The sequence below is a fragment of the Ahaetulla prasina genome, chromosome 9 (assembly GCF_028640845.1).
Source record: "Ahaetulla prasina isolate Xishuangbanna chromosome 9, ASM2864084v1, whole genome shotgun sequence".
Taxonomy (NCBI): Eukaryota; Metazoa; Chordata; class Lepidosauria; order Squamata; family Colubridae; genus Ahaetulla; species Ahaetulla prasina.
In genome coordinates, this window is record NC_080547.1 from 27720204 (window position 1) to 27747913 (window position 27710).

At 39.2% G+C, this 27710-nt stretch overlaps 1 protein-coding gene across 1 annotated transcript; it reads right to left on the bottom strand.

Annotated features, from left to right (window-relative positions):
* Nucleotides 1–1361: 1361 nt before the first annotated feature.
* SLC18A1 (solute carrier family 18 member A1) lies at nucleotides 1362–27680 on the bottom strand. Its single transcript, XM_058194708.1, has 15 exons — nucleotides 27542–27680; nucleotides 26426–26777; nucleotides 17752–17810; nucleotides 16373–16456; nucleotides 14880–14972; nucleotides 13527–13616; nucleotides 13228–13271; nucleotides 12709–12769; nucleotides 11606–11701; nucleotides 8386–8464; nucleotides 5572–5623; nucleotides 4290–4353; nucleotides 3786–3905; nucleotides 2702–2835; nucleotides 1362–1907 (listed from the first exon to the last, which is right to left on the bottom strand). Exons 1-15 carry the CDS (start codon nucleotides 27678–27680, stop codon nucleotides 1794–1796), a joined length of 1581 nt encoding a protein of 526 aa, XP_058050691.1. The 3' UTR covers nucleotides 1362–1793.
* Between the last annotated feature and the right edge of the window lie 30 nt (nucleotides 27681–27710).

The window sequence follows — 27710 nt, forward strand, 5'->3', positions numbered from 1 at the left end:
GCCTTTTCTCTGAGGGGACAAATCTTTCTTAATTAGTGATAAGACACTTTAATACTATAAGTGACCTTAATTCGAGGGGTCCTTTGTGCTATCCAGAGCTTGGTTGTTTTCTTGCAAACGTTCATTATTCAAACTAAGTCACATCATCAGTGCAAAGACTCTATTTCAAACCTGTGTCACAAATATTATTCTTTATGGTTGACCTTAATTTGTTGAGTAGTACTCTACCCATCAGTTTTTGCAGCTGCCTGAAACACCTTAATCAATTACCACCCCCAGAAGGCTTTTGCCTCCTAACACTCCAGCATTTTTCTGGGATTGAAAACCTAGCCTTTCTGGTACTGGAAAAAAAATGTAATTTCTTATAGGTCTTTGAGAGGGACAGTTTTTCACCATAATTTTTGCTGCAGAAGCCAAGAAAGTTAAAAGAGTTTCAGCATCCTCCTTTCTCCAATTTCTCCTCTTTTCTAATCGTCCGCAACCTCTTTTGCTTGTTCAGATCTCTTGTAACCCTACTGCTGTGCCACTTCTCAAGCCAAATTGGTAAAGGAATCATAAGGCAACAGGATTGAGCATATTTTATTACAAGTATTTTTTTAAATTTCAGGAACAAACAATATAATAGTTCTTTCCTTCCCTGCTCCTCATGCAAGCAGTCCAAAGAAATTAATGCACGAGCGTGCCTCTGAGTATACCTTCTTTGCTTTCCATTAACTTGATGAGCATTCATGTTTTAAGATTATAGTTCACCAAATAGCTCAAACATAGGTTTGATGAGCCTGCACTGATCAATTCATCCACAAGAGGGCATAAATATGCATTTATTTATGTATTTACAGAATATACCGTATTCTGTAAAAAATAAATTAACAGAATTATACCATTAAGTAAAAGTGGAAAGGGAAACATAACTAAGAAATATCTTTAATGGGATTACCCAAAATATCACGAAATCTGTATAAGACAAAATGTTTGAGAATGAGAGAAATGCTGCCTCTAACATTCAAGTATGCTTCCAGCCTCACTTATACACAGGCATCTGTAATAGAATAAGAATATAATTGTTTATTGGCCAAGTATGACTGGACACACAAGGAATTTGTCTTTGGTGTATATGCTGTCAGTGTACATAAGGAAAATAAAATACATTCATCAAGAGAAAGAGAGAAGGTCAAAAATGTCAGACTTTGCACTTCTAATATTTTACACAATGACATCATGAACCATTTATTTTCACTAAGAGATCATGACAATCTATAACAACCCAGCCCAACCCAGCTCCAAGCATTTATTGGCAGAGTGGCACCTCACCCTGCCAATAAATGCTTGGAGCTGGGTTGGGCTGCAGAATTGATTGGGAAGTGGACAAATGTATCTCAGACTGTTGCTGAGAAAATTCCAAGGACATGTAAAAGCTGAGCTCAATTTGAGGGCAATTTTCTCTTTTTGCAATGCATATTTTGCTATAGTGCCAATAATCATATGGAGAGCTGTGCAAGCTCCTGTTAAAAGCAGTGAAGCAGCTAAGAGTGTTAAGAAAAAGTTCTTTCAAATATTGTTCTGAGATGAGGGAAGGAAGGCCTACGTACAGTAGGCCTCCCTCTCAGAACTAGAAATAACTCCCTAAATAAACAGCTTACAGCCATAACATTCTGAAAGAAATGTCTCAGAGTTTTTTCTTATTTGGTCATTCAACAAGCTAGAGTAATGCACTTTGCCAGGGAAAATACAGGATACAGTTAATAGAAGAGGATTTGGAAGAGAGAAAGAGGGGGGAAAGTGGATCCCTCTTTTTAGAAATCAGTCTCATTTTCTTCATCACTGTTGTCTGTGAGTGGGAACTCTTGAAGGGTCTTTTGAGTGATGGAACTTCTGGACTGCATGGAACATTCCTGGCTTAGAATTGCCTGAGAGAGGAGACAGGGAGAAGGAAAGCAAAAGACCATATTGAGCATCATTGTTACACCATGGTGATATCAATCTAAAATTTGTTTTTCAAAGGATCTGTTATGGCATCTAAAATCATTTATTTCCTCAGCCCACCTACCCACCCTCCCACAAGGAAGAACAATCTGACAAAAAGTTGAACTTCAGGCTCTTGCTTTAGGACAGTCACCAGCCAGCTCAAAAAAGAAAGAAAGAAAACAAAATGTGAACAAAACCGCAGGGGAAAACCCAATTGTTATTAAAGGTGTGTCATCATTTGTGATGTATTTTGCAAATGGAAAAGCAAAACAAAGTGTGAGGGATTGTGTTCACAAAGGGGGAGACAGCGTGAAGGATCATAGTGAAGTGGCAGTTTCCCAGGATGGAGGGAGCACATTTTGAGGAGGCAGTGGATGAGATAAGACAAAACATGGTCCAGAACTGGATTGGGGAAAGAGGAAGGGATTTAGAACAACTATTCCTTAAAATCTCTAAGGGTGCATCCTTTGCGATGAGAGTGGTAAAGGTTGAGATTCTCTCTATATGATGTAAGCAAATAAAGAACTAAACTTGGCTAGATTGTTCTATCGCCATTCTTGGAATGGGCCTAACATCTATTTAAAATTAAGAGATAATTAAAATAAAATAATTAAGAATGGTTAATCAATTAATAATTAATAAATAAATATTACTGTCCTTTGGATATTTATTCTTTATTCCCCTTGGGGTTCAACCACCAGAGAACCACCACCACCCCATTTTTATCCAAACTCACAATCTTCTCCTCTTTGGCTGGGGGGCTTCGTAGAAACCAACACAGAGGCGCATAGGCGAGGTTGATCCCTGCAATGATGGCCATGAGCCAAGGGAAGCCAATGGCTCGTATGAGAGCACCCCCTGTAGAAGGACCTGTCAAAAACAATACATTATTCTGACTGTGGAGAACTATCCTTAGTTTAGTCAATGAAGGAGGTAGAGGCAGGCTGTGCAGTGATTCTCTGCTTTTAAAATGTGTTTCTCTCTAACACAGCATGGTTTTCAAGTGTTGTTAGTTATTGGCTTGTTTTTTGGCAGAAAATTAAAAGGTGAGAAAAATTGATTTTAAAATTGATTTTTTTTTAATCCACTTAGAAGTGGATTTAGGGTTCAGGATTCTTTCTGAGAAAAGAATCACCAATCTTTAAAAAAGTAAATGCCGCAATCAAGCGGCGGCATCTATGTGCTGCCCAGAAGAATCAGCAATTTGGGGAAAGCTATAAAAGTGCTGAAGTGCAGATCTCCTTTAGGAATTCATGTTTCAAACAGCTGGTAAAGATTCTAAGCATAAGGAGACCAGATTCAGTCGTGGGATCAACATGGGTGACTTTGGCCCAATCACTCCCTCTCTGCCCAGCCTATTTTTGTGTGGGGAAATTGAAGGAAAGATAGCACTTTCAGTTCCTGTATGAATGTCAGGATGTAATAAACACAGTAAAGAATTCATAATAATTCCCACTTCTCTGTCTTCCAGCAAATTTCATCTTATCAATTCAAAATTTACAAACTTACTTCTAACTAACTAAACATCCATCCCACCCACCCCCTCTCTCTCCAGTTAGACCAAGACTTAATGATGCATGCATAAACTGATTGAAATCCATTTTAAAAAATGGATGATAACATTCTGTGTTGATTGGAATGAGTCTCCTTGAAGCATAACTAAATCTGGCTTTTGCTTTCGTTCTTTTTCTATCATGTACATGTTAGAAAAAGCTTATTTTTGTAAATAAACAATTAGTCAATTAGTCTTCTAGGAATTGTCAGCATACAGATGAAACAAAAAGGTAATTTATGTCACTATGATGCATATTAGTCCATACCAATAGCAAAGCCCAGACAGAAAGCCACGTCAGCAATGGCATAGACACTGCCATAAACAGAAGTATGGCGAAGATCCACCAAGTATCCCATGATAGGCATCATTGATGAATCCACCATGCCTGTCCGCAAAATAAAACATAACGATCTGATAAAAATAGCATTTCATCCCCCATTCATGTTTCATGAACAACAGGCCATGATGCTTCCAAAATATGCTTGCATTCCCTAAATCTGGAATGAAATAGCCATGCCAAACAATCTGAAATATACATTGTACTCCCTTCAGTTTTGAACCTCAGAATAGTGGTTCTTCCCCACCCCCATTGTAAAATCTTCTGCCAAGAATTAGTGTGCCTATAAAATCACTCAGCTGGGCTTGACTGCAGGAAAGTTTCACTTCCTTTTCTACAACAATTCAGTTCCATCTGTACCTAGTAAAATTAACTGACGATAATTACCCTGTAATGGTTTGTCACAGGTTATCAAGTCTTTGAAAATCTTACCAAGGGCAAAACCAAGTCCACTGTTAGGTCCAATGAGTCCATAGATATTATGAGCCAGGGGAATCTAGGGTGCACAAGAGAAAGGATTAAAGCTCAGAAATCGTAACTGTTATTTCTGATGAAAACTTAAGGTGTCAAGTTCAAAGCATGATTATGCTGTTGCAGCCATTTTCGCTTCTCAGCTTGCCACAGAACTAGGGGGGAGGAAAAACTAGGTTTGGAATGCCAGTTCCAGGTGACAACAAGATGGAAGGGGAGTGAAGAAACTATTCTTTAACTATGCTAAAACCCCAGGAATAAAGTAGAGCTAGTTTTGCTTTCAATCTGTGCCAAAATGTTGTAGTCAATAAAGTTGTGCATTAAGAGATTGGATCGTCTCAACAGTGCTTGTTTGCTTGGGTTTATCAGTTGGAACCCTGGCAGCAGAAATATTGATACAACATTCAATTATTAAACAGAATGAGGTGAAGTCATCTTAAAACCTTTTAGAAAACCCTCAAAGTGTACTTTTCTATCAGTCCTGAGCAGGGGTGAAATCTATTTACCTTCCCTGCTGGTTCGGAAGTGTGTGCAGGTGCGCGCACCCTCTGCGCCTGTGCAAACCCTTCTACGCATGCACAGAGGGTAAAAAACAAGTTACTTCCTGGTTAAAACCAGGAAGTAATGACAACCAGGCGGGTGGGTGGAGCCTCACGCTGCCATCGCTACCGGTTCTCCGAACCACCCACCATCATCGCTATCAGTTCAGCCAAATCGGTAGCATTTCACTCCTGGTCCTGAGGATCTCCTGGCACATCACACCAAGATATGATTTGTTTACTCATGGTTTAATAAAACTAACTGGAGTACACAATAAATCATGGTTTCTAAACTATAGTAAGTAGATTTGCATAAGACACTAAGCAGAATAAAATATTGTTGCTTAGCTAGGTTTATGTCCTAACCAGATCAGATTCTAGTTCATTTGAAGGAGTTCACTAGACTAGAACCATGAAGGTCCAGAGAAGAAACTGGTGGCATAGGATGGGAAAATCACACAAGAAATGGGTGAAAGTGTGGGAGGAATTTTTTTCCTTCACTTTTCAATTTTCCCATGTTTTGCCATTGTTTACTTGTATATATCTTTTCTCATAAAATTCTGTTAGGATGCAGGCTGCCACCTCCCTATCCTCTTTGAAATTCCTGTGCTACCTGCAACAATGTTGGCAGATATTAAGCTGGAATTAAGATTTTTTGCTTGGTTTCTCCAATTTTGGGTTATGCAATATGTTGTCATACTCACACAAAGGAGGCTGACTCCTATGACCATCATTCCAATCAAGGAACACAGCCAGCTGCCAAGAAAAGCAATGAACAAACAATATCAAACGTTTTGAAGGCTGTTTGAAAGTTTCATCTTGCAAATTCAATAAAGCCATAAATATTGGGATATCCTTTTTTGCAGAAATCAGCAATAGTCCCCTGTCAGAAGTGTCCTAAAATACCTGCAATAAATCTCTGTGGAATTCTAACCAATAGGTAGGTAGATATAGTAGGTAGGTAGGTAGATATTCTACTGCAGGCAAGCTAAAGAATGCAGGATAGATAAATACGGGGTGGATGGATAGATAAGTAGATGGGTTAGGGATGGATGGAGATGATAGATAGATAGATAGATAGATAGATAGATAGATAGATAGATAGATAGATAGATAGATAGATATAGAGTTAAATCCTGATTTTTTTTCTTCTGTACATCATAGAATAGAATAGAATAGAACTTTTTATTGGCCAAGTGTGATTGGACACACAAGGAATTTGTCTTGGTGCATATGCTCTCAGTGTACATAAAAGAAAAGATACGTTCATCAAGATACAACATTTACAACACAATTGATGGTCAATATATCAATATAAATCATAAGGATTGCCAGCAACAAGTAATAGTCATAAATAGAAAGAGATTGGTGATGGAAACTATGAGAAGATTAATAGTAGTGCAGATTCAGTAAATAGTTTGACAGTGTTGATGGAATTATTTGTTTAGCAGAGTGATGGCCTTCGGGAAAAAACTGTTCTTGTGTTTGGTTGTTCTGGTGTGCAGTGCTCTATAGCGTCGTTTTGAGGGTAATGGTTGAAACAGTTTATGTCCAGGATGCGAGGGGTCTGTAAATATTTTCATGGCCCTCTTCTTGATTCATGCAATATACAGGTCCTCAATGGAAGGCAGGTTGGTAGCAATTATTTTTTCTGCAGTTCTAGTTATCCTCTGAAGTCTGTGTTTTTCTTGTTGGGTTACAGAACCGAACCAGACAGTTATAGAGGTGCAAATGACAGACTCAATAATTCCTCTGTAGAACTGAATCAGCAGCTCTTTGGGCAGTTTGAGCTTACTGAATTGGCACAGAAAGAACATTCTTTGTTGTCCTTTTTTGATGATGTTTTTGATGTTAGCTGTCCATTTTAGATCTTGTGATATGATAGAACCTAGAAATTTGAAGGTTTCTACTGTTGATACTGTGTTGTCTAGTATTGTGAGAGGTGGAAGTATGGAAGGGTTTCTCCTAAAGTCTACCACCATTTCTACGGTTTTGAGTGTGTTCAGTTCCAGATTGTTTTGGTTGCACCACAAGGCTAGTCGTTCGACCTCTCGTCTATATGCGGATTCATCATTGTCTCGAATGAGACCAATCACTGTTGTGTCATCTGCGAACTTCAGTAGCTTAACAGATGGATCATTGGAGATGCAGTCATTGGTATACAGAGAGAAGAGAAGTGGGGAGAGCACACAGCCTTGGGGGCCCCCTGTGCTAATTGTACAGGTATTTGATGTGATCTTGCTTAGCTTCACCTGCTGCTTCCTGTTTGTTAGGAAGCTTGTGATCCACTTACAAGTCTGTTCCGGTACCTGTAGCTGGTTTAAGCTTAGTTAGAAGAATGTCTGGAATGATAGTATTGAATGCTGAACTAAAGTCTACAAAAAGGACCCTTGCATAGGTCTTTGGAGACTCAAGATGCTGTAGGATGTAGTGCAGAGCCATATTAACAGCATCATCTGTTGATCTGTTTGCTCGATATGCAAATTGCAAGGGGTCTAACAGCGGATCCGTGATGGTTTTCAAGTAGGAAAGCACTAGCCACAAAGGAAACACTCCCAAGAATCACTCTCTTCTCCATGACAATACAAAGATGCAACTGTATGGATCTGCCTCTCCTCCTTTCCCAAGAAAGTATAGACTCTTCAAACATGGTATTTCAAAAGGAACCTCTTATTGAAAAGAAGTGATAGCAGAACAGGCAAAGCAGACTCTAAATTCCCTCCCAAACTACACAGTTAGAAATAGAGCTTTAGAATCCCTCCCTCCTGTTTGAATGTGGATTTAGCCAATCCACAGGTGTGAAGATGTTTATTGTAACGGCCATCTTGAGAAACAGATAAGGAGCTATTCCCAGGATCTTCTTCCACCTTCAGCAAACTGAAACAATCCACATGGCCCTCCCTCCTTATTACATTCCCAAAAAGGGGAGAATAATGCAGGGCACTTAGACACCAGGAAAAAGGTTATAAAAATACAGCTTATCCCCATGCTTCCCACCTCTCGATATGAATGGCAATATCACCAGGGGTGAAATGCTCCCGGTTCGGACCAGATCACACAATCCGGTAGCGATGGCAGCGGGAGGTTCAGAGAGCCAGTAGCAAAAATCCCTGCGCTGCCCCACCCCACCGCCCATGCCCAGCTGAGCCGTGCAATCATCAGAGGGTTTTTTTTTACTTTTAAAAGCATTTTTTCTTCTGCTGAAAAAATGCTTTTAAAAGTAAAAAAAAAGCCTTTAATGATCGTGCAGCTCAGCTGGGATCGTCAGAACCCTTTAGAAGCATTTTTTCTACACCCTCTTCAGCCAAAGAGGCTGTAGAAAAAATGCTTTTAAAAGTTAAAAAAAAAAATTGGCCATGCCCACCCAGTCACATTACCCCCACCACCACCAAGCCACACCCACAGAATCGGTAGTAACAAATTTTAATTTCACCCCTGAATATCACATTAGGGATCTGACAGCAACAATAGTTCACAATACTTCAATATTCAAAAATCTATTGAACTTCTTTACTTACCGCCCCATTTTATTGGCCAGTATCCCAAAGAGATTGGTCCCAATTAGATAAGAGATACTGGCAGGCAGAAAAGCTACACCTGTAAAACAAAAGAAAACTGAAAGGAAGGCATCACAGCATTTCCAAGGACAGAAGTCCCTCCTGATCCTTTGCTTAGAATCCTATTGTGTATGTGTGTGTTTGTGTGTCTGTACACAAATTAGTCAAATGCAAAAGACATATTCTTCAACAAAAATAAGGAACGAGAGTGTCACTGCAGGTTGTCCTATAAAGAAACTCAGTGTTCAGTTGAAAGTAGACAATGTATGGAGCTCAGTTCTAACAAAAGATACTAAGCATGATAATTCAACTCAACCTTTAGAGGCAGCATCCAGTTGCTAAGAGATAGCTACTTCCTGGCTGAACTACAAAATTAATCTAATACTTCATAAAATCCATTGTATTCAAAACAAGTTTCATGGTCAGGTCCTTGCAAGGCATTAACCTACTGTCCCTTCCTCCCTCATTTCTACTTTAGATGCTGCACCAATCAAATAATAATTTGCTTTGCAGTTATAATTGAACCAAAATCAAATATTTGACAGGCTTATCATTAATTTATTCTCCTGCAGATGACAGATGTTAACAAGTATCTCTGTTTGCCTGAAAATGACAGAATGGGTTATAGAAACTTTGATGTTTAATTTCCTATAGATTTTTTAATTGTTTTGCAGGTCCTCTGGGGAAATTTACATTCTTTTCATTTTGCTAAGAAACAGCAGGTTGAACAAATTTTTAAAAATGTATTAGTTGTTCAAAACTACTCAGTGTGTAAATGTCAGCCAATAATGTCAACCTGATTTTGCAGCATATCTTTTCAATGTATTTACATTTCATATTGAAGAGCCATTGTATAAAATTATAAGGTTTTTAATTAAAGAAACAAACAAAAGTGTTCTACTATTTATAATTGTGGATTGCAGATCCTTGAATATGAGGAAATATGATTCTTTTATAGCTGAGATGGTGTTGAAGTGCAATTCCTAACTTCCCCATCCATTGGAGGGGAAAAAAACCATAATCTGAGTAATGTGGAGATACCACTAGAAAGTTTTTCCCCCCCAATGAGTCTGCTCTAAATGACATTAAATCTGGATCTCATCCATTGCTGTTTCAATTGTTAAGCAAAACTAATACATGTTTTGGCTTTCCTTTTTCCATGAAATTCATCCTGGTTCAATTTTCATTTTATCTTCATCTTTACTTGGTAGATTAGAATTTACTAAGAAAGAAAATGTGGCTCAGGGTCACTCAGTGAATGTGGTGACAAAGCAGGGATTTGTACATCTGTGCAAGAAACAATGACAAGTGGTGGACAAGGGTCAAGAATTTCTATTGGTGATGTGTCTTTTGTTATTGTTGTTTTAATCAGGGTGACATGGATTATATGTTGTGGTGATGGTCATAATCTGGGTACATCACTTAGAGTCACTTCTATAAGATGCACAGTTTTATAAATCAAAAAAATAAATAAGTGTGCTATTTGGCTCAATATCAAAACATTGCTCCATTTCCCCCACCCCAAGTCTATTCAGGAAAGGGGAAGCACCTGGGAGAACAAGCTAGGATAGACTCCAGCCATAGTAGACACCTTAAATTTCTGCTATATTTTGTGAATGCAAGTTATCATTTTTGACCTCTCCAAGGTCCTGAAATACCAGTTTTATCAGCAATCTTTAGATGATTAATGTACTGCACAGAATGTTCCTTCTGGTAATGATCAGAGGAACTGCTCAGATTCTTACAACTTGGGGATCCACATATTTATTGTTAGATTTTTTTTAAAAAAGAAAATCAATGTAGATTCTACCAAAGGCATTCAGGATAAAACAAAGATGCCATGCACAAGTGGAGCAAAGCAAATATCAAGGGATATAAAAATAAGGAGAATGGATATAGGAAAGAAATAATGGGACAATATTACAAAACTAGGGGAGCACAGGTCTAGAAAGATTGTGGAGAACTTTGTCTTGCATTGATATGTCTCCAGTCTCAGAATGGGCACCCCTTCACTACCATCATCCCCATATTTGCCATCCTCTTGATAACAACTTCACCCATCTCCCCCTTTCTGTTTTTCCAGAAAGGTATAAAGAAGGTGGCAAGTCATCCTCAAAAACCCTCCATCTTATCAAGAGTTTCTCCTGGCTGTTTAGCTTTAGCCAGCCTTAAAACTGATTAGCAACCCTCAATCATTCGGCTAAGCCAAAGTAGCAATTCAATAGTTGTGGCAGAAAGTGTTATTGAGAGCATTAGTCCTCCATAAATTCAATTTCAGTGCCTTTTACAGAACAACACAGTTATTTCATCTCATTATTCCATCTCTGTGATGGCACATAATTGCTGTATGCTGAATCACCAACCCTCTGCCTCTAAAGAAGCTTTTTCCTTAATCAGTAGGGAACTCTTCAATAAAAATAGGCCCAGATTTCACTCTTTCTTTTGCTTTCTCTCTTGACTGTATCAGTTTTCATTAATAGACGAAGAAAGACCCTTTTTTAAAAATTTAATACTGCATTACTCATATGCATCAGCACATATGAGCCTATAGATGCTACCGCCAAGATGACACTGAAAGATAAGGCAGACAGATACAAGACTAGGAATAAAGTTGAGAGACACACAAATCCATATAAGCATTAGAAAAATTACTGTGGTTTGGGCAAGGCTGCAGCCCAAACAGGAAATTTATAATAGCATTTCCTGTCCAGATGAGGCTAACAGCCAACCTGCATGAACAGGTCCCATTTTCAGCCTGTTTCATACAGGAAGAAAGTTATGGTTCTTCCAACTTACTCAAAACTGATGCATAAAAGATATAATATAGTTACTGTCCCAGAGTTCCTTTACAGTTTCTACTGAATACTTTTCATTGGACAGAAGAGGAAAAAATATCTTTTTTACAAGCAGTATTTTCATTTCAATTAAATAATTTAATTTCAATTTAACTAAACACAATTAAAACAAACCTATTTACTCCTGACCCATATGTTATTTTTGAAGTATGGTTTACAGCTTGCCATTCAAAGACCAAGTCCATCCCAAGGAACACAAATGGTTTTGAAGTCCTCCTGAATTGATTTTAATTTGCATCTTAGTGTAAAATTTAAAAACTAAATTAATCTAAACATATTTTATTACCATCCAATTCCTATGAAAATTACTTCTTTTAAAAACTTACCAAGTTGCCATTCTGGGGAGCACATGGTTTGTATCATCCAAATGGGCAAAGTAGCCTCTAAAATAGCAACTCCCATGTTTCCAAAGCAAATTGAACCTGGAGGAAGAGAAAAGATTCAGAACCTTTATGAGTTTTCTATCAATTAGCAGAGCATCAGCCAGATTCCCAACTCAATTAAGTGTGCAGTTGAGAGCAGCACATTTGAAGAAAGGCATGGGGAAACTAGATGGAAAGAAAGGCCCTCTTGGCATGATTGGGAGATTGGAAGCCAGTGATGAGGAATGGAGGGAACTGATATGTTCTTGGACTTGCAAAACCTCAAGTGAGCATGGGCATGAGAGCCCTTATTCAGTAACTAAAGGCTATCCCAGAGAAAAAGACCAAGAAATGCAGACTTCACTTTAGCCCAAGCGAGCAAATGCAAAATATGAAATAACGCCTTTCAAGCAGAGAGAATTGTAGAAAGAACTTCCTACAATTCTTCTATTAGTTTGACAATGGAACCTTCTACACAGGCTGAGCTCACATTTATTGGCTGTGTTGAATGAGAAGTTAGACAGCAATTAATTTGGAAATCTGTACTGCATGCAATGACCTAATACTGTTAGGTGCAAAGAATCAGGACCATATGTTAAGTTGCAGTGAAGATGATTTATTGGTCAACCCTATACACAAGAATCTAGTCAACTAATGTTCAGCACTAAATTGATACTAGATAAGAGTCAAGAGAATTCAAGAAGTTTGGACTTAGACCATTTGTGCAAAGAAAACAACTCTAGGCTGATGTCCCATTTAAATCTGCCCCCAGCTCTGCCTACTCTTCTCCTAAGAAAACCCCCTTTAGTTCTCTGATTCTACATTTGCTACCTGAGACAATAGAAAAAGTAGGGTGCATTGGGCTTGGAGAGATGTAAAACCATCTTCAACTATATGGCTGACAACCATGCTTTATTCTTCCGGCAGGCAGGACCAGAAACAATAAGCAATGCTGATGATCAAAAGAATATTTTCTAAACCCACCTCAGTTCCACAGAAGCTAAGTTGAGATGGTGGTTATTGTATCCTCAAGACCAAATGCCCATAACAGAGGCAATAAAATTTACCTGCTGCAATCAAAATATAGGGATCCCACAACAAGGTTAACAAGGACGTTCCTTTGATACTCTGGAAAACATAGAGAAGACAGATATGCTTCAGAGGAAGATGTTAATTGGAGTTGTTTTGTTTTCTTTTGTGTTTTGTTTTGTTGCAAAAAGCCTGTTTTTCTAGCAGCTTTCAGAGTTCCTTCCGTGTTTCCCCAAAAATAAGACCCTGTCTTATATTTTTTTGAACTCTGAAATCAGCGCTTGGCCTTATTGCCATGTGCTAAAAAGCCCGATTGGGCTTATCAGGGGATGTTTTATTTTGGGGAAAACAGGGTATATTTTTGCTTGAGTAAAATACTTGTTTTGCTCTTGATTTTATAACTCAAGATATTTTACACTGCTGCTTTTAAACAGTCATTTTATTTTGCATTAAAAAGTAAAAGTAAATAGATGTGTAGAGACTTTGCATCAACAAGTAGGGTAAAAATATTTTAGTACCTACATAAAAGGAAACATGAATGGGTATTTTTGCCCTACCTCAGGTGAAATCTTTGTTGGATGCAGGATACAAAGTTGCAAAGCTAAAACAGAAATATAATTATTTCACGCTTAGAAATATCTTTCCATCTTTCCTACTAATTATGTTCAATCTTATTTCTGTTCAGTAGCTCATTTCTCCCTTGACCCTGCCATCTTCTTAGGATGTTTTCTAAGAAGTAAGCCCCACTATGCTCAGTGGCATTTACTTCACAGAAAAAATTGGTGGCTGAAGCTATCTTTTCCAACTCAATGATTCAAGGTGGGCCCTGACCTGACTACTTCAAAGGATGACTTACCTCCATCTAAGAGAGCCAAGACTGCCAGGATCAGAAAAGGAGATGATTTCCCAACAAACTCATACATCACACTTCCAAATGGAGCTCCCACTGCAAAAAAAACATATCAGTGGTGCTAATATGAAGAGAGACACACATCATATAAACAAGTCTATGAATATAGACTATGTTGCATTTGGGGTTAGTTGCTTAGCAAACTGTTCTTTTCTTGCTTCATTTCTGTTTTTTAGACCAAACACTCCAACCACTTTACTATTTCCAATAGTATCAAACTATAAAAACACACTTTCTTTACAGGATGTGATTGACCATAAAACTCATCAATTTCCTTGTCTTCTGTATCAGTGGATAACTTAGACAAGGGTTGTCCATGCGGTCTACTTGATAGTATTTGACCATTGATTATACATTATGGCCAAGAACTGTCTTTACTATATCTTTTCTGACTATCAAAGCTACAATATTCCTTCTTTGTTGTCATTGTTGTTGTGCTATGTAGTACACAGTGTGATCTTCTGACTAAATGTTTCCAGTTCCAACCTATTGCAATTCATATCATTTCACACACCTGTCAGTGTGTGGTCAATTCATTTTATCTTTGATTGCGTTGAACTTCCCTATGTTCATGCTTCTAATATTTCATGTTTCCATTGCAATTCTGATTTTGCAGGTTTGGATTTTCTCTTTCTGCATATCAACATAGCCTTACCAAAGTCGCCTTATCAGTGAGATGGGCAGCATATAAATTTAATAAACAGATAAAAATATCACCAACAATATGTATTATAAGCACCACTAATACTTCAAAAGAACTTCAGCTTCTCCCCAGTAGCATGTTGAGCATCATCCAATATATGACACTATATTGTCCAGCCATTTAGTTTTCTTGGTCAGATACAGGAGTGGTTTATCATTGCCTTCTCCCAGCAGGTTGAAAATGATGTCTTTACTATTGTCACTAAAGTGATCACCTTCCAGTTTCATCCTATATCCTTGCCACCCAATACAGATCCCCACTTGTGTTTGGGAGGGAGGAACTAGAGTGAGTTTCATGCCTTGGGTGACCTTATTAGAAATATCTACTCTTGAGTATCTACACTCCAACGATCTTCACTTGTTCTCTTCCAGGAATGCTAAGCAATAATCCATAGTAGATTGTGCTTACATGCAAAGAGACCCATCTGGATAGCAGATCTATCTTTTTCCAGTTTAACTGTTGGGAAATGAACTAAAGACAAAGAGAGCTGAATAATGAACAGAGTCCTAAAGGGAAGCAGCTGGGGAGATGCATCGAAGTGAACTCTGCATGAGTTCCTAGGTGCCCTAAACAGTATTAAATGTACATTTACTCACCCAGCACTCCCAAAGCCAGACCTCCCAATGCTATTCCCATTGCATTTCCTCTCTCACAGTCATCGGGGTACACACTTGCAAGCATCCCCAGACCTGCAGGCAGAGACAGAGTGGAGCCAACAATCAGTTTTGAGTTGCTGGAAATAAGCAACAGGCATTGGTTAGTGTTAGCATTATTGCACTGTACAGAAGTGAAAGACTGAGACTACCTTCATGGTCTATGGAATTCCTTTCCCCCCCTGTTCTTCACCACCAGCTGTTGTGAAAGCTGTAATAAGGGAGAAAGTATGTTCCCCCAATGTTCCTCCCCAAACCTTCTCCAATATTGAAGATTTTCTTTTATTAAAATTTCTTTTATCACCCCAAACTTTTCAACTCAATAAATAGATTTTCCTTTTATAATTTCAGCACCAGTCTCTTTTCTCCAAGAAGTAAAGTAGAACTGATATAGAAATTATACATTGCAGGAGGCATATCCTTCTTGGTCCCTTGTTTGAGAACGAGGAATAAGATATTTGGTCATCCAACTAATCTGAACAGCAACAAAGATTCCAGGTGGGCAACTTTCCTGTCCATCACTGGAGATACCAAATTTAAACAAGGACTTTCACTTTCAAGATGTAATATTCTCCCAACCTATCAGAGTGGAAAGGCAGGGAATGTTGCAGGTCCCATCTATTTAAAGAAGTAGACCTAATAGAGCCTAGAAAAAGGGCCTTCTCTGTAGTGGCTCCTTCTCTTTGGAACATCATTCCCCTTAAATAAGGTTGGCTCTCCTCCTTGCTACTTTTCTGGAAGCCCTGAAGACATAATTTTGTCAGTTATTCTGGAGACTTCAGGTTCATTCGGAGCTGATTGTGAGGTTTGTATGATCATGTTTATCACCACTGCAGTGAGGGGGGGGGGGTTGTATTGTTGATTTTTAATATAATATGCTGCCCATAGTCACCAAGTGTGAGTTGGGCAGCCATATAAATCTATTTAATTAATAAATAAGTGCCTCCTGGCCCTCCAGGATATTGTCCCAGCTGTGCAAGATCTATAGCATTGCTAATAATATCTTCCAGCATGTAGAATAGAATAGAATAGAATAGAATAGAATTTTTTATTGGCCAGGTGTGATTGGACACACAAGGAATTTGTCTTGGTGCATATGCTCTCAGTGTACATAAAAGAAAAGATACGTTCATCAAGGTACAACATTTACAATACAAATGATGGTCAATATATCAATATAAATCATAAGGATTGCCAGCAACAAAGTTACAGTCATACAGTCATAAGTGGGAGGAGATGGGTGATAGGAACGATGAGAAGATTAATAGTAGTGCAGATTTAGTAAATAGTTTGACAGTGTTGAGGGAATTATTTGTTTAGCAGAGTGATGGCGTTCAGGAAGAAACTGTTCTTGTGTCTAGTTGTTCTGGTGTGCAGTGCTCTATAGCGTCATTTTGAGGGTAGGAGTTGAAACAGTTTATGTCCTGGATGTTTACCTGCAACAGATGAGCAGGCAGAACCAAAGCCTTGCAGCGCTCGAGCGATGAACATGAAGGTGTAACTCCTTGAAAAAGCAAACACTAAAGGAAGAAAAAGGCACAGAATCAGATTACTGAAATTATGGATGCTTTGAAAAAAGGATTTTTGGAGAGAATGTAATTGCCTCATTGCTAAATAGCAGTAGTACTTAGACTTACTGTATATACCACTTCATGGTGCTTTACACTCCTAAGTTGTTTACAGAGTCAGCATATTTCCCCCAACAATCTGGCTCCTCATTTTACTGACCTCGGAAGGATGGAAGGCTGAGTCAACCTTGAGCCGATCAGGATTGAACTCCTGGCAGTGAATGGATGATTGCAGTTTATGAATTGGTCTGATTTGCCAAAGCAATTCATGAACCTCAATACCTTTAGGTGCCAAAACCTGCATTTTTCAGATTTTTTTCCAATGTTCAGAACAAAAAGGTTAAATGAATGGAAGAATAAAAATTATATTAGGAGAAGATTACTTGAAAAAAGTGTTATATAGGGGGCAAATTACATACGGCAATGCAGATGAGAAGAAATACATATGCTGGAATTTTCATGTAGAGTTTTAAAAAATAAATTGATGGAAGCCTAAGCCAACACTGATTTTATTTTGGGAAATGAGTAGTAAAGCAGAAACTGCTAGTTATCCATTCAATGACTAATTGAGTAATAACAGTCATTAGTAAAATAACAAGAACAACCGATTTACATTTAAAAACAAAGTATGTTGAAATTCTAGTTACATATTATTTTATTGAATTATATTGGACAAATATCAAGATGAAATAAACTGAGATGTTCTAATATTTTAGTCTCTCAGCATCTGTAGTCAATATAACTAAGGCAAAGGTATTATGGGTTTTGAGACCAAAATATTTGCAGGACTCTAGATTGCCTGCCCAGAATGAAAACTATTCAATATTATTCCACAAACATAGAAGAGGACTTGAAGGGATTTCAGAGGTCTTCTAATCCAATCGTCTGCACAAAGAGACCTTATACCATTATACCATCCCACTCAAATAATTATCCAGTTTATTCTTAAAAACCTCTAGCAATGGAATCTTTGCAACTCCAAGAGGCAAACTGTTCGACTGATTAATTCTACTCACTGTCAGAAAATTTCTCCTTACTTCTAGATTGGATCTGTCCTTAACAAGTTCCTACCCATTACTTCTTGTCCTGGCCTTGATGCTTTGGAGAATAATTCAATCCCCATTTCTCTGTGACAGCCCCTCAAACAATAGAAGACAGCTACCATGCCCCCCCCATCTGTCTAGTAGGCTAGACCTACTTCCAGCAACATCAGAGGAGATACATGTTGTGTAGGTGTTCATACTTACATAGTGTAGAGACGAACATAATAACAAATCCAAAAAACATGGGGATATGGTATCCTATCCTACAGAGACCAAAAAATGGTTTTGAGTTCACTGTACAACACAAGCTACTTCACAACATTTCTTGAATAACCGGGAGGAAGAAGGAAACAAGATTTTCTATGTGTCTGAGCACTCATCATAGTAGGGGACACAATTTTCATTTCCTAATAGGTTGATCTAATATCAGATCAAATGAGGTATTGGAGATGCTTTAAAACAGCAGATTGCAGTTGCCTGCTTTAGTTGCCATTGCGCATGTCTTCTGACTCTGTTGTGAATCATCATAGAGGCCCTATTGCAAATATGGCAACTGTAACAGGCTTAAGATGAAATCTTGAGGAATAGGAAGGAAAGGGACATTGACTTACCTGAACGTTGCTTTTCAGTGTGTTGGTAGGATAATCCATGCATGGGTAATCTCCTATTCAATTTTCAGAGACTGAGTGAATATATTTTTGAACTGCTTAGCTATGCCTCCTGCTCGTTAAGCTCCAGTCTTTTTCCACGGAGGCGCGATCCTCCAGAGAACCTGGATCCGTAAAGAGAAACAGAAAGAAACCCCTCCCCCACACACACACAGGCCTACCTGAGGAAGCCTAACGGTGGGATGGATTATCCTACCAACACACTGAAAAGCAACGTTCAGGAAAGTCAACGTCCCTTTTCCAGTGTGTTGTCCAGATAATCCATGCATGGGGATATACCCAAGTTTATGGACCCTGGGCAGGAGGCTGACTACTCCCTGTGTTGTGACTCGTCCTCCCTCCTCTCCTCAGCCGGGCCCCTCCCGTCTTCAACTGGGCCTGTTATCAGACTCCGATAATGAAGATGCCTGTTATCAGACATCTGATAATGAAGATGAACGGCCTGTCATGCCTCCAGCCCCCGGCCCTGGCCCCATGCCCAGAGAGGATTCCAGGAGTGAACAAATAAGCCAGATAAACCTCACTCATACGGCCGGTGTTCCTTTGGCTCAGCCGTCAGAGGAAGCCAGCCAGGGATTGGAATTGCTCGGGCCTACTCCTTCTGACCCCTCCCTTTCCCAAACAGCAGAAGACAAATCAAAGTGGGAGGATCCTCGCTTCTGGAGATCTGAGAGGCGACGCCAGCAGAAGGAAGGGAGGGGCAGGCCTGGATAAATGCTGAATCATGGAGCCACACCTTACAGCCTATATAAAGGACCTGCTTTTGGCATTCCAACCTTGAGTCAAGCAAAGTCTCATCTAGTTTGCTGATATCGGACTCTATCGCTGAAGTCACAACTTGGACTCCTGCCTGCCCTGATAAACCTTGAAGGAATTTGGCAAGCTGCAGAGGCTTCGTTGCCACGTTTGAGACGGACTTCCTTGACCTGGTCGTCGGAGGGGGAGGGGGACACGACACCCTGGGTCCTGGGTGGAGTGTACACTCTGTAACATCCAACGTCCAAAAGATGCCTTGGCCGAAGCATAACTATCTAACTTATAATGATGTATAAAAGGGAATAATGACAACCAAGTAGCCTCCCTATAAATGTCACTAATAGAAGCCTGTGTGGCACAAGCTGCTGTAGTTGCAGCACTACAAGTTGAATGTGACAAAATTCTGCCTGGTAAAGGCTGAGATTTGAGTTCATATGCCATGGACATACATGCTTTCAGCCATCTGCCCACTGTCAACAAGGAGACTTTCTTCCCCATTGATGACGGATGAAATGATACTAACAGAGCCTCCGTTTGTCAAAATGACAATGTATGCTTGATGTAACGGCATAATGCCCTCCGCACATCCAATGTGTGCCAACTCTATTCCAGTGGATGACGAGGATCAGGACAAAAATCTGGAAAAATTAACTCTTGGGCCTGGTGAAACCAAAAGTTCATCTTTGGCATGAATGATGAATCCAATTGTAAAATGACCCTATTGGAATGAAAAATACAAAGGTCCTTCCTAATAGACAAGGCTGCCAACTCAGAAATCCTCCTGGCAGATGTAATTGCCAGAAGAAAGGTAAATGGTGCAACCATCAACACTTGAAGAACCAAGTGGATATCCCAAGTAGGGTAGCGATGCACCACCAGAGATCGAAGATTGGTAGCTTCCTAGAGAAAACAATGCACTCTTGGATGTTGCAAGAGCGTTGGGTAAGCATCACTGGTGAAAACGGTAGACAAAGCTACAACCTTTCGTCGAAGTGTGGAGGGGGCTAACCCTTGTTGAGACCACCTTGTAAAAATTCTAAAACATCCGGAATCAATGCTGAAGTAGGATCAATGTGATGCTTTGAACACCACAGACAGAAGGCTCTCCAGGAAGCATTATAAATACAATTTGTAGAAGCCCTTCTAGACACTTGCATGGTTTGAATTACCTTTCCTTTTCTTTTTTTTTATTCAAAAAGTTTTACAAAAAAATTTTTTTCCTCCTTTCCCCCAGCCCCCCTCTCCTCTCCCTTCACAAACCCCCCTCCCCCCTGACTTCCCGGAACAAACACAAGGTATAGTTAAAAATAAAACAAACATATGCTAAAAAAAAAAAATTCCCCCAAAACTATTATACCAATTTTCCCTCTCTAGCTCTGACTTCCTCCTTACATAACCAAAATCCTTCAAAAAAATTTTTTAACAATTAACAGTAATAAAATATATAAATCAATAAAACAAATTAATCCTAAAATATTTAAAACCAGCTAATGCGTAAAAATCCAATCCAATTCAGAGAATATCTCCCTTATAATTTCTGTAACCATATAATTTCCCCCCCAAATCTTTCTTACGTAAGATCTTTTGAGAATATTCTATTTGCAATTCAGTACAACACATTATATAATTTCAATACAAGAAATTACAATATCTATTCAACTTTAGTCCTAGTCTTTTATGATAGATGTGAAACATATAATCAATCCATTTCTTCCAGATCTTTCTCACGTAAAGTCTTTCAGGAACGCTAATATTTTTATCTGTTAATATTTCAAAAAAAACTTCTTTCCAGGGTAATACTTTTATCTCTTGCCATTTTTTTTGATGCATTAGTCTCTGTCTTTCCTTCATTACTCCTTTTAAAAAGTCAATCATAATATTTCCTAATAGTTCCTTATGTCCAACAATCCACAAGTTACTGCCATATATTCCATTAGTCCGGAAAGAGAACTCTTGAAAAGCATTAATCCTGTGAATTTTTCCGGTTTGGGAGGCAGCCTCTTGTAAGACAGATTCAGGCATTTCATCTAAACTTTTTAGAAAAAGCCTCTTTACATCATTTTGTTTATTCATGATCATATCTTCATTTTTATCCGATTTTGCTTGCACCTCCATTCCATATTCCAAGTACCGATTACACTGGTTAATTTCTCCAAGCTCTCATCCAAACCATCCCCATTTTTTATCAATTCGTATTTTTGAATAATTAAATACATTATTTCTGTATAATCCTGTATAAAGTCACGAATCCATTCTTCTGAAAGAACCTTCATGGCAAAGTTCTTGCTGAGAATCCCCTTATGAAATACTTAAACAAACTAATATAATCCAACAGTCCACAGTCCAACACAATAAGATAAAGTCTCCATTCTTAGTTACGCAGCTTGCTCCTTTCCATTTTACTTCGCTTTACTTTCACTTCCTCTCAAACGCCATTTTAAACAGTCAGTTAAAGCAAGGGGGGAAAAAAGTTTCTCTTTTTAAAAGGTGGAAGTCAGGAAATCAAAAATACTTGCAATCCAATAATTGTTCACTCGTGTTTCTTCCGTCTGCATGTAGAGATCCACAAAAAGAAATCAATTGAGCAGAGGTGGACACCTTCCTCTTTTCTTGCTTTTGCAGGAGTGCGCTGAATACTGGAGATTGAAGCAGGATTGTGGGATTCAACCTTTCGGGACTTTGCATAACAAAAACAAAGCCCCTAGGGGAATCTACCACTCCCCCCACCTGTGCTCTATTCTCTCTCTTTCAACCAGAGAGGGAAATTAAAGCTGTTCTTCGCTGTTTTCACCGGCTTTTATGATATCCAGTGCGGAGTGCCTTAAAGGCGAGAAAGGTGGCGCCAACCGGAAGTCCTTGAATTACCTTTTCTGATAGGTTATCCTTCCTCAGGAGGATCCTTTCAAGTGCCAAATGGTCAACTGGAGCCACTGAGGCTCCAGATGGAGCATGACCCTTGACTGAGAGAAATCCAATCTTGAGGAATCCTCAGGGATGGGCCACTGAGAGGCCTACTAGGTCTGCAAACCAAGGACGGTGAGGGCAATACGGTGCCACCAGAACGACTTCCACGCTTTCTGCCAGTAGCTTTCAAATCACTCTTGGGATGAAAGGAATGGGCAGGAATGCATACAGTAGACCCCGTGGCCAAGGACATCTGAGGGCATTGTAACCCTCCACCTCCAGACTTGGAAACCTAGAGAAAAGGCATGGAAGTTGCCTTTTGCCCTGATGAGCAAACAAATCTATGATGGGGAGACTGAATCTCCTCACAATCTCCTGGAACAGCTGAGGATGAAGCTGCCATTCTAAAGGGTCTAGTTGTGCCCTGCTCAACCAATTTGCTTGAACGTTTAGAATACCTAAGATGTGTTCTGCTTTCAGAGAACAGAGGTATTTCTCCACTCAGCTCATTAGTCTCTCTGCCTCCTCCATGAGGAGCTATGAACGAGTACTGCCCTCTCAGTTGATGTGTGCCTTTGTTGCCATGTTGTCCGTTATAATCAACACATGTTGACCTGTCTGTGGAAGAGAAGTGCTTGAGAGCAAATCTCACCGCCCTCAACTCTAGCCAGTTGATGCTGTTCTTTTTTTCCACCGCCGTCCATCTGCCTTGCACCCCTGTGAATCCAGATGAGCTCCCCAACTGAGAAGGCTCACATCCAATGTCACTGTGATGCGTTCTTGTTCCAGAAATAGACACCCCTTCTGAATTACTGCTGACTGCCACCACTTTAAGAACAGATGCACCTGCGGCTGAAGTAGAACTTTTGTCCTGGAATTGCTGCACCCTGCTTTTTGGAATGGCAACAGGAACCACTGCAGAGGGCGAGCATGCCGTCAGGCCCAGGGAATGATAGTGATGCACAAAATCATCTTCCCTAGTAACTGTGACAACTGGGTCAATGGAACATGACGCTGCCACAGAACTGCAACACCAACTCCTTGAGACTGGAGATCCTCTCCAGTGACAGGAACACCTGACTTTTTATTGAGTCTATTACCGCACCTAGATGAAGAATGCGTGTAGTTGGATGTAGATGGCTCTTCTACAAATTGAGAGAAAAACCGTGGTGCTGAAGCCCTTGAAGAAGGATCTTTCTGTCCTGTGTTGCTTGCAACTGTGATGTTGACAGGAGCAAGATGTCATTCAGGTAACACAAAACACATACTGGAATCCCTCTGACAGAAGCTGCCACTGCAGCTAACAGTTTTGTGAAGGTTCTGGGAGCTGAAGAAAGCTCTAAAGGCATTGCCCGATATTAAAAATGCCTGTTGGCATAAGCAAAGTGGAGAAACTTGCGATGCATCGGATGTATTGGCACATGCAAATACGCCTCCTTGAGGTCTACTAATTGTAAGAGGTCACCTGTCAGACGCAACTCAAAATTGACCCGAGGGATTGCATCTTGAACCTTCTGTAAAGGATGTAACGATTGAGATCTTTTAGGTTTAAAATTTCCCTCCAGCCCTCTGAATTTTTTGGCACAAGAAACAGGGTGGAATAAAACCCTGTCCTCTCTTGAGCGACTGGAACTAGTTCTATTGCCTCTACGTCTAAGAGATGACTGATTTCGGCTTCCATGAGTTGCCTCTTGACAGGATTCCAAGAGACTAGACTAGACACTGAAAGAAATGAGTGGGAAGGCTGGAGAAAAATTCTAAGGTGAGGCCATGCCTCACAATCCGTAGCACCCAGGCATTGGTCGTTAAATTCTGCCAATGCTAATGAAATAACTGGAGACAACCGCCAATGGGAGCTTGAAGCCAGGAGTCATTTACCACGTCTGAAGGAGCGGATTCCAGCTCCTCGAAATGGCTTCTTGGACGGTGGCTGGCGACGGCCTCAGTCTTAGAATCCATATCGATCGGTTGCAGTTGCTTCCCCAGCCAGCAAACAGAAAGGCGCAAAAGCTAAAAAGCCCTCTCAGTGCCTCAAAGCCTTCCTGGACCTCAGAGTGTGCCACGGAACACCGGGGACAACTCCAGAGCCTCCCACAATGAAGATTACAGGTGGGGGAAGGCTTTTTCTGATAGACAGAGAAAAGCCAGCCAGCCCACCGGCAGCTAAACAAACACAGAGGTGTTCTGCAGAAGAACAACTCCAGATAGCTGCTTCCTTCCTTCCTGGGTAGTGGGAAAACAGCCTGGAGCCCCAGCCTGGAGCCCACCAGCCACCAGCAGCACACAAATAACTTGCCTGATAGAAGAAATATGTCTTTAAAATCCAAATAGATTCAGTGTAGTTCAAATATTCCAAAGATATTGGTGCGAGAGTCTTTTAATGGGAACAAACAAGCAGAATTGTGGCTTAAAAATAAAAAAAGAAATGATGAAATAATTATGAGAAAACAAGAACAAAAATATATAATTTCAACAAATAATGTTGAAAAAGAAATGAGTGAGGATAATATAGATGATCATATTGGGATTGATAATGAAAAAATAAAAATGGAGAGAGGGAAAGATATTTTAAAAAAGAAAGGGAAAAAAGAAAAGATTGAGTTAAAAGAGTGAAAAAAAGAGATGATTACACTGGGATTAGCAGTGACAGAATAAAGAGAAGAGGAGGAAAGAGAAAAATTGAGGGGGGTAATTGAGTAAAAGCCAGAGAAAGGTGAAAAAGAGGATGCAAGAAGAGTGAAAGAAGAAGGTGAAAGAATGGGAGAAAGGGAGAAAAATATCAAGAGATGAGATCTGGGAGAGACTGAAAGAAAATGGTTAAAAGAAGGAGAAAAATGAATAGTAGAAAAGAAACTAAAATAGTGGTAGAAACTTTCTTTTTTTTCTTTCTCAACTAATGGAAATTAGAAGAAATATATGGATTATTGTAAAAAGGTAGTAAAAAAGGTTGAAATGAATGAAGGAAATTAAAAAAAAGGAGAAGGAGGAGAAGTAAATTAAATGTGGAACCTATAATGGGATATATGTCTTCTTTTTCTGTTTGTATCTAAAAATACATGGAATGAGAAAGAATTAAAGTTGATGGTAAGGAAATAAATTTTAAATATATAAAAGAATGGAAAAGCCAGCAGATGAAATGTGAAAGATAGTATGGTTTATAAGTGAAAAAGATTGAAATTAAGATGTAAAATGGAATAAAATTGAAATGTTAGTAAATGATGTACACTATTGGAAGAAAATAATAAGTATTGAATTGTGAACAAAAACATTAAGAAAATAAGAGGTGGAAAGTTGCATTAATTGATTGTATGATACAAATGGAACAAGATGAAGACAATGTTAATAACTAAAATATAGGAGGGGAGGTTTGAGAAATATGCATAATAAATGAGAAAATCGGGGTTGTCTGGACACCAGAAATATTGAAAATAAATACAGAAATGGAGAGAGAAAGAAGAAAGGGAAGAAGAGAGGAGGAAAGGTAGGGGAAATAAGAGTAGGAGAGAAGATTAGATAGGGAGGAAGTAGGGTGAGGGGGAGAAAGGAAGGGGAAGTAGAGAAGGAGTAGGAGAGGAGAGAAGAAAGGAGGGAGGAAGAAAGGAGGGAGGGAAAAAAGCGAAAGGAGAAGAAAGGACTGCTGTGAAAAGGAAAAGATGAAATGGAAGAAAGACAACCCCGAATATATTTGAATATATTAGGATAAAAATTGAAATAGTTAAAAAAAAAGAATGAAAGGGAATGAATACAAGTAAAAATGGAGAAATTAGAACTTGAGGGCGAAAGAAGATGCCACTTAATAAAATGAGCACGAAAATATTAGGAAATGAATAAAAACTATGAAAAAAGAATATTTTGGCAAAAAATGCAACTAAGTAACATATATTTGAATATATTGAATTGTTTAAGATATGATATGGCCAATACTTTGTTCATAAATTATGTATGTGTGTAGGGGGGAAACTAAAAAATCAATAAAAACTTGTTTAAAAAAATATTCCAAAAATAACCAATCTGACTATGAAATTGTCAGGGAAAACCAACTCAGATCTCTTCCCTTGGACTGAGTGAAAAAGACTGGAGCTTACCAAGCAGGAGGCATGGCTAAATAGTTCAAAAATATATTCACTCAGTCTCTGACAATTGGATAGGAGATTACCCATGCATGGATTATCCGGACAACACACTGGAAAAGGTGCAAGATAAGGGTCAGATAAAAGCAATATGGGTCGAGGGCAGAAATATAGTTTGAAAAAGCATCTCAGATAGGAACCTCCCCAGTTTTTGCTAAAATAACAAGAAGTCCTGCCTTGGGCATGAAGCCAGCTCTTTCTTGGCAAGACTTCAGAAGTGACTTGCCATTGTTTCCTTCCTAAGGCCAAGAATAAGTGACTGGCCTAAGGCAAGACTAGAAGTTAGAGTCTCCTGTTTGCTAACCTGATGCTTAACCGCTAGCTGAAACTAGCTCCTATTGAGTATTTGGAAAGTTTGCAAATTGAGTGTGTTGCAGTACAGAAAGTCTTTCTGATTTGTTTGCTTAAAAACTTACCTACCTGTTGGTCAAGGGTCCCACAAAGGGATTTGCTATGAGTTGCATCAAAGCTTTTGAGGCAAAGATCAGCCCAACACGAACATTTTCATTTGAAAGAGAGTCCATTCCATCTGTACAACTATGGTTCAAAGCATCCATGGGGAAAAGGGAGGCAACTGTTCCTTCTTGGCTCCCATTGACACTAGCTAGACTATCACGGCTTGAGAGTGTCACAATGATGTTGTCATAGTCCAACAAGCCCGAAGTAGAAGGATCAGCTGAAAAAGGCACAGGAACCTTGGGAAGTGTGGCCTGAATTGCAGAGTGGCTGATATTTTTGTGTGCGGCATATAGAAACGAAGGGATGATTGGCACTGAAAAAAAAAGAACAGCTAGGCAATATTTCTCCAGCCAAAAAAAAAGTTTGACTTTTTGTTTTTATCTTAAATATATTTGCTTTCTGCTTTCTACCAACTATTTTTTTTAATCTATGCACACAAACACATACACAGAGGTGTCCAACCTTGCCAATTTAAGATTGTGCATGGCTGGCTGAGGAGTTTTGGAAGTTGGTCCACAAGTCTTAAAATTGCCAAGGTTGGACACCCCTGACATACACACTCACTATATTGCAGGGCAATCTGATTAGGTTTGGGATGATGGCAGTCAAATACAAACCTTGGGATAAATTTGAAAATTTTAGGTGCCAAAATGCACCCCCAAAAATTGTGTTTGGCTTATTTACAGATGGACGTATCCACAAGTATATATAAAGGCACTTCTTTTAAAGTACAGCATCCATATTTTCCGTATGCATCTACACCCATTCACAGATAAGCAAACCCTTGAACTTTTAACCAATATACTGTACCATGAAAAATAGGGTGTGGTACACAAGTATATATTGTAACTAATAAGGTTATCTGCTTGTAAATAAATATATACAGGAACTAATATCATTCCAACTGGCAGCCAATATTATTTTATTCAGAATCCCCTTGAACGATGTATGAGGAATTCTGAATAAATTCAATGGATACTATTATGAAGTGGCTGCTGAAATAAGCTGCTACGTGAGAGAAAGCAAAATAAAAGCCTCCACATTTAAGAAGAATGAGCAAACCAAAACACTACATACCCACAACTGTGAAAAGCATATTGTCTACTAGCAGAGCCACAAATACAACCAGTAAAACCAGTTTCCGGGATTCTCTTCCCTCTTTTAACAAGAGCCATAGGGAGCATTCAGTTGCTAGCTTAGGAAACAGCATCTTCATTTCCGAGTTTCTTTTCACTGCTCCTTAGAA

What these genes read in the sequence shown, in the direction of transcription:
- SLC18A1 (XM_058194708.1), bottom strand. Translation starts at nt 27,680, where the DNA reads ATGAAGATGCTGTTTCCTAAGCTAGCAACTGAATGCTCCCTATGGCTC. An exon ending in CTGGCCAATAAAATGGGGCG is followed by an intron (nt 5,624 to 8,385) that starts GTAAGTAAAGAA and finishes TTTTCTTGGCAG; the next exon opens with CTGGCTGTGTTCCTTGATTG. An exon ending in TGGACTTGGTTTTGCCCTTG is followed by an intron (nt 3,906 to 4,289) that starts GTAAGATTTTCA and finishes TTTTGCGGACAG; the next exon opens with GCATGGTGGATTCATCAATG.